The following is a 7300-nucleotide window of genomic DNA, read 5'->3' on the forward strand; positions in this document are numbered from 1 at the left end:
TCTGAAATATGGTGAGACCCAGGGGACTGTAATCACAGGCTCTTCTCTAGACCACTGCCACCCCAAGTGTGGTCTAGGCCCCTGGTATCACCCGGGAACTTGCTCAGGCCCAAGGCCAGACTTGTTGAATCAGGATGTGTGGGTTACAAGATTCCTTGGTGTTTCATATGTACTCCAGAGTCTGGAAGGGGGGGGGGTGATGGAGGTCACACTACCTGGGAGCGATCAAGTCTGTGAATCTCATTAGCTGGGGAGCTGTGGGCCAGTCACTTCCACCTCTCAAGGCCTGTTTCCCCATCTATAAAAGAACAATGACCTCTGTGCCACGGGGCCATGGAGAGATCCAAGGGATGTGAAAGCACTGACCAGCCTTGCCCCATAATTTGTTTGAAGGCCAAGAGAACCCGGAAAGAAATCCTGGTGTGGGATGGGGTTGGTACATCCTGTGGGGCTGGACAGAGGGAAGGAAGGGTCCATCCCAAGCTGCCTTTCTGGTCTTTATGCAGACAAATGAGCGCTCACTACCAGCAGGGCACATTCTCTTTTTGCAGTGGAGCCCAGCTGGGGCCAGGGCTGGCCAGGGCTGGGCCATGCAGCTGACCCGGAAGGCCCTTTCACTGGCCACTCTGCCCGGCAGCAGAGAAGTCAGCCTGATGCCCAACCCTCGTCTCTCGAGCCCTCTCCGGAACCATCTACCGCAGGGATTTGTCCTGGGGCACCATGTATCCGGCTTCCCCTCCTTGAAGGTCCTGAGGATTAAATGGAGCGCTTTGTGCTCGATAGACACAGGGAACGAGGGGGCAGAATGAAATCATTTTAATAGCATAGCAACGCTTTAGGACCATGTGTCACAGACAAGGAAATGTTTTGTCTTCCATTCGTACAATTCTGATGAGGCGTGAGGTTGCACTGGACAATCTTACAGACATATGTTTCACATTGAAAACATAATAAATAGATACTTAAAATGTCAAACTTCAGAGACAATGAGTTATGAGAGTGATTGTTTTCTTATTCTGCCTCCTCTGAGCCAGGAGCTGGCTTCCTGGCGTGCTGACAAAGGTGGGGTCCCTTAGGAGGGGTACTCGTACTCCTCAGCACTGCGCCGGCCAAAATCCATCCAGCCCATGTAGTCCCGGTCGCTTATCCTGTGACTGGGGTCCAGGTTCTGCAGGTTCTTAATGACGGACATTCGGCCAGAAGGAGCTACAAGGGCCAGGGGAAAGGAAACAGGGCCATTATGTTTAAGACCATCACTAATTCAATCTGTAAAGGAGAACAATGGAAAAAGCCAGACAATATGTAACATGCACCTTCTTAAAGGTATCAAGGAGCTATCAAGTAGTGGGATTGCTGGACCAAAATCTAAGAGAAGGATCCAGGTCTGTGTAATCAGAGAGGGTAATATTTACTAGCCATGGGTATGGCTTCCAATCTGTAAGGATTTAAGTGGATTCACTGACTATGGTACCTGCCTCGCTTTCCCTTCTCCTAGGGGTGTTTTCTCTTACGTAGCTGGCTCTCAGCAGAGGCCCAGCAAGGATTTCCTTGGTACTTACGCATTTCTGAAGTTCGCCCCTTAGGATCCCAAGCATACTTGAGTACTCTTGTTAAGGTAACATAATTACAATATTTTAATGTTAGAATGGTTTTTTAAAAATGGAGTCAAGTCCCATTGCTAGACAAATACTGTTTAGAAATTAATTTGAAAGCTACCTTTTTTTTTAAAAATGATACTGAGAAAAAGGCACACTGTCAGATGAAAATCTTATGTCAGTAACACTCAATGAAGAATGGGCAGAGAGGTAATAAGCAGGTTATTTCATTTATTCCTTTTGACGAAAATGCAATAACAGAATGAGCAATGGGCCTTTGGGGATGGGAGTGAAGTCCTCAGGAACAGGATGATTCTCATGTATAATTCACACTGAGGGAGCAGGGGCAAGAAGAAGCAGTTTCTTTGGAGACATGTGACACAGTCCTGGCCCACAGATCACAGACAGTGGCCCTCTGGATATGAAATCAGTATAATGCCTTCTTCTGTGCAAGCTAAGGGACAAGAAAGGTCCCTCAGGGACCTCGAAGGGCAAAGCCCAGAGACTGGAAGAGCAGAGTGGGGGGAGATCGCTCCTCAGGGCCACTGTGTCCACCACTGCGTGTGATCTGGTATTCAGCCTTTCTGTATGAGGCTGCCCTTGCCGACTCCTGCCCACAGGCTGCAAAGAGTCAGACCATGGCTTATTTATTGGCAAATGACCTTGCAGGAGCAGTCCCTTTGTCTTATCGGATGACCAAGTAGAGCTAGCTACGTTAAAAACCAGAAACGATTATACAGAGCAATGTCCCCACCACCCCCACCTCAATCCCTTCCCAGCCTTGGAATCAAGGGTCAATCCAGCACATTCCAGCCCCCTTTGCAGATATCTCCAGCCTATGCAAAAGGAAAACAGACCTGGCTATTTAATTGTTCAACATTTTCAGGTGAAATATTAGTCCTTGCATTCAAAAAAACCTTGCCGATCCAGTTACTTGTACACAGTTACGGAAATAAGGCCCATCCTTCTGCCTGCTGCTGATGAATGCCCCCGCCAAGGGCTGGGCACAGGTCCAAATTCCAGTTAACGAAGGCAAAGTGGAAGCTTCGATGTGTGCAAGCAGCCCGGGTTGTGTGGGGGTATGGGGGGCACGGCGTTCAGCCCTGATAGCTGTGCTAGTTACACACCTCCGTTTCCCCATTCCACAGGCAGTTCTATGCATTTATCAGGGTCCTCACTCACTTCCCCAGTGCCACACAAAGTAGGAACTACAACTGGTTTACAGAAGTGAATTGAAGGGCCTGGCTCCTTTAACCTTTAAAACCCTGAATGGGCAGTACAGCTGGGAAGCCGAATGGCTTCCAGACCATCCTGCGAGGGCAGGGCTTGAGCAGACTGTGAAATATGCAAAGTCACGTACATTACACATTCTCATAGAGCACTCCCCCCGCCCCACACCAACAAAGGGACTCACTAAGCAGGGCTTGTGTGAGGACTAACAGATGGTAAAGATGTTACAGATGTAGCATTAGAGCTTCCATAGGCAGGCGTGGGGCAGGTGTACCCTAGATGCCCCTGCCCCCAATAGAACTGTTTCTCCTGAATCACTGAAAGTTCTGCAGACAATTCCTAATGAGAAACTCTTGAGCCCTCCTCAAAGACTACATTATTGTGTTTAGAATCTTCAAGCAAAAGTACTATAGTTGAGTACATATCCAGTATGATCTCAAAATATGTAAAGTAGTCAAAGAAACTATATGGGTATAAATATTTATTCCTGGTTCATATTTGTCAAAGAGAAGAGTAGGATTGTTTTCCACCTAGTGTTCATCGTGGGTGTTGGCAGCTGAAGTCCCCAGGGCTGCCATTCCCACGTGGGCTTGTTTGGCACAACATTCTAAAGGCAAAGGGAGAAGGTGGCTGAGAAGAGATGCTAGGAAGAAACTTCCAACTAAGATTTGTAGTGTGAAGCCACTGTCAAGTGTCAGTTCTGGGGACGTAGTTTGGAACCTGGCTTCTTTCCCAGACCTGTTTCTGGTGGCTCTTTCCTGAAGGCGGGGAGGCGGTTTCAGATTATAGCTCAATGAAAAACCTATGATGTTTCAGACTGGTCTGGCTGAAATTCAACCTATATCCAAGGACAGATGCTAAATTACTTTGACACAGACAATCAATAGGAACTCAAAAAGTTTTCAGACTTTCTCTGTCATCTGACTATTTCCACATCTCTCAATTTAATTAGCCAGAAAGCAGAACAGAAGATGGTAGCTGGGACAATTTCCCAAAGAGAGGACAAAATATAACAAATCATCTTCTGTTGTTGTTGTTGTTGTTGTTTTTCCTTCTGAATTCCCCTGGCTGAAAAAGTTCCGATCTTACCTTCATATGAAACCATCGTAGACTCTGGAAAGCCACGCCCATCATTTTCTCCTTGTCTAGTTAAGCCATGAGCTAAGGTTCAAATCCAGACCCTGGCAGATGTGAGGGTAAGAGAGCCTCCTGGGAAAGGAGCCCCCCCCCCCTTCCCAGCAGCATTTTCTATGGTTTATTGTCCAGCTGCGTTGGTCCAGGTTAGCACACTGCCCCACAGCCAGTGTGTTCACCATCAGTGTCCCTGTGAATCAAGCTGGTGGAAAAAAAAACCCGCCCCAGTCCCATTCATGGTTCCCAAGGACCCTAGAGATGCATGGGCTTCCCTCTGAATCACACAAAGCTAGAAGGGACCTAGGGGGAAGTCCAGCCTCATCCCTGCTTTACAGATGAGACAGGCCCAGAGAAGGGATAGGGCTGTCAGTGTGTCACCCAGCTAGTGAGCCCCCGGTAATCACCTTATTCCTGGAGACAGACTTTGATGCTGAGAAACCTGGCTTGCGCACTCCTGCTGCAATTGGGACCATCTCTCCAACAGCAAAATAAGAACAAACAGGTCTCTTGAGTAATCATTCTACATCACTGCCAAGGAGAACTCAAAACTGCCACTGGTTCTTTCCTCCTGTTACATACTTTGGTGAAAACTGACACATTGTCACTGCTTTTTCAACTGTTGCAGCCAGAACTCCAGAGCTTTCTCAGCATCGATCCCTTCCCGCTAGGGGTTTCCAAGTGTCACTGTCTGGGGGGCTCCTGGCTCCTCTGCATTTACAGTACTGGGTATTCAGTAGATTTGGAAACCACTTTAGAGTCAGTAATTTGCTCAGTAATTATCTTTTAATGTCTTCATAGTATGGATTTGAACTTAAACAGCAACACGTGCCAAAAACTAGTTTCAAGAAAGCTTTTTAAAAAAGGTTTTCCTTAATTAATGAAATCCTCCACATTCGCTCTCAGTTTGCTACAAAGGATGTCCAGAAAACCGTACTGTCCGGCGCCCCGCAACTTCAGGGGAAAAGAAAGTGAAAAACCTTTCAGCTTAACGCGTCGCCTTGTGTTTCCTTCCCAGGGGTTACCCATCTCCACCAGCCAGACGCCAGGAAAGAGGGTCCGGATTGGGAGGTCCGCGCGGGGTCAGAAGTGAGGGTAAGGACCCTGCAGATGAATGAGCATCCGTACCTTTCCGGGCCTGCTGGATGTACCTGGCCAGCAGCGCGCCCAGGTGCGCTCGGGGCTCGCCGTCCACCTTCTGCACTGCCCTCAGCTGCCTCCGGGGCGCCTCCTCCTCGCGCTGCGCCCCTGGGCCCGCCGGGTCCGCCGCAGGTATGGGCTGCGCCAGGGCGCCCGCCGCCAGTACCGCCAGCAGCACGCACAGGCACACGCCGCCGTTCATGGCTGCAGAGAGCAAAGCGGAGGGGAGTGAACGAAAAGGTGGTGTGGGGGGGGGGGCATCGCGGGCTCTCGCGGAGGCTCCAGGCACCTAGGGTACGGACAAGGGGGCTCAGGCCAAAGGCGCGGGGCTCCAGGCCCGCCTCACTGGTGCAAACACGAGGGCTAGCCAGGCGCCGACGTGAGCCAAGTGGCCACAGCACGCGAGTCCGGGCACACCCCGTTTGTCTTTTGGGTGAACCACACCCGGTGCCCGGGTAGCGAACAGAGACCCTGTCTTCTGCCCTGGCTAGCAGAAGAAATGTCTTCTGTTTTCCTTTCGTTTTCAGAAAGTGTTGTTAAAGCGTCTGTCTTCTAACTGGAAAAGCAAGATATTAAAGCTGGGGAAATATCCTAAAGAGAAGACTCCGTGGGAGAAACGAGACTCTCGATAGCTAAAAAGCTTTCAGTGGGGGAAATAAAGGGTGAAAAAAGAGAAGCACAGCTTAAAATGAAGGAACAAAAAAAGAAAAGCCATATTTATAAAGTTTTTTAAGGTGCATACGGGAATTGGCTTTAAACTACCATGCAAAACACAGGAAGGGCTTTTAAAAAATCAGAAATATGCACTCAGTCTTCTGTCCTTGGCAAAGCGCCACCGTGTTTTAGATCCACCACCAGATACGACACCCGCAGGTTTCTATCCCCAAAGCCTTGAATTTTTCTGCAATATTTAGAGAATGAATTTAAATCTTAAAACCTCTTGATAGTTTATTTGAAGAGATTGCGAAGTACACTGCACCTCTGTGTAACATCAAGCAAATCCCAATTTGCATGCTAATCCTAGCAGATAGATATTCCAGCGTTGCATACAGAAGAGAACAAAGCAGGCGCTTGGAAGTCTCTCAAGCAGCCCTACCCACCCAGACCTCCCTGTTGTTTCTGACTTCAAGAAATGTCTTTCGAGCTGTTGGGAAGAAGACACAGAAAACAGAAAAATAAAATGGAAGGGGCACAAAACTGAAAAGAGCATTCTCAAGCCAACTTGACACTTGGATCCCCCGCGGGAGATCGGGGAACCTACCTTCAGAGTAGGACGCAGCTGGCTTCGCGTTTCTACGGGAGTGGCGGGGAGCCGAGCCAAGTTCAGGTGGGCCGGCAGGACGCCGCCTCTTAAATAGCCCCTCCCGGCGCTGTCAGCCAGTCATCTGTTTACCCAGCGTTGACGCAGACCGGCAGCAACACGTGCTCAGAGGGCGGCCACTGGGGCGACAACCGATTGAAGTGGCTCCTGGGAGAGAGGGGGCAATGGCCCAGTGGAGCTGGGTTAACCCCTCCCGGCGGGTGTCGGGTGTCCAGCCCCTCTCTCTGTCGGAGGAGCTTCCTCTCCCAACTCTGTCCCGCTCCCTCTCCCTTTCCCATTCCAGGGTGGGAAACGTAGGTGTCGGGAATCTCCTCCAGGATGGTGTCCGCTTTGGGGACCGGAGGGACCGGAAAGGAAACCGGGAGCGGGGCGGGGTTGACTGGACAGGGCTGGGTGTTAGCAAAGTGTAATTCGGCGCTGGAGGGGGTGTTGGCCCCCCTCGGAGCATCGCAGGCAGCTCTGGGTATTTTTGGACCAGTGAGGGGGCTTCCTGGGGGAGGGAGGGGTCTCCACTTTCTTCTCAGACCCATGAAAAGCCCTGGAGGTTCTCCAGGACTCCGAGGGCCGGTGTTCCCGGTCAGTGAAACGGCTCCGGCCGCAGCTGGCTCTTGGAGTCCCGGGTCTCCGTTCACGCAGCCGTAAAGTGAGGATGACACCCCAGGACTTTGCTCAGAGTTTGGGAAAGGGCTGTGTTTTCCTCGGGGCCAAATTACTCCTGATCGCGGCGCGTGCGGCTCCTGGTCGCCAAGTGGCGCCCGCGAGTGTCCCAAAGAGTCCAGTCTCCGCGCTCCCCTTCCGCAGCGGCATCGGCCCCTCCCACCTTCTTCCAGCCCGGGAGCACTCACACCCGGGCCGGATCCCCGCCCCAGCGCCGGCTGTTCGG

At 50.8% G+C, this 7300-nt stretch overlaps 1 protein-coding gene across 1 annotated transcript; it reads right to left on the reverse strand.

Annotated features, from left to right (window-relative positions):
* Positions 1-801: 801 nt before the first annotated feature.
* CCK (cholecystokinin) lies at positions 802-6573 on the reverse strand. The gene is made up of 3 exons (XM_045798130.2): positions 6358-6573; positions 5085-5300; positions 802-1206 (listed from the first exon to the last, which is right to left on the reverse strand). The coding sequence occupies exons 2-3, from the start codon at positions 5296-5298 to the stop codon at positions 1073-1075; spliced, it is 348 nt and encodes a 115-aa protein (XP_045654086.1). The 5' UTR covers positions 5299-5300; positions 6358-6573; the 3' UTR covers positions 802-1072.
* Positions 6574-7300: the final 727 nt, after the last annotated feature.

Source organism: Ursus americanus, chromosome 20 (assembly GCF_024610735.1).
Source record: "Ursus americanus isolate L20-20 chromosome 20, mUrsAme1.1.p, whole genome shotgun sequence".
In the NCBI taxonomy this organism is placed as follows: domain Eukaryota; kingdom Metazoa; phylum Chordata; class Mammalia; order Carnivora; family Ursidae; genus Ursus; species Ursus americanus.

Bases quoted from the DNA above. Each gene is read 5' to 3' on its own strand.
- CCK (XM_045798130.2), bottom strand. From the start codon at position 5,298: ATGAACGGCGGCGTGTGCCTGTGCGTGCTGCTGGCGGTACTGGCGGCG. The intron at 1,207-5,084 runs GTACGGATGCTC...TGGCCCTTGTAG, and splicing joins CATCCAGCAGGCCCGGAAAG to CTCCTTCTGGCCGAATGTCC.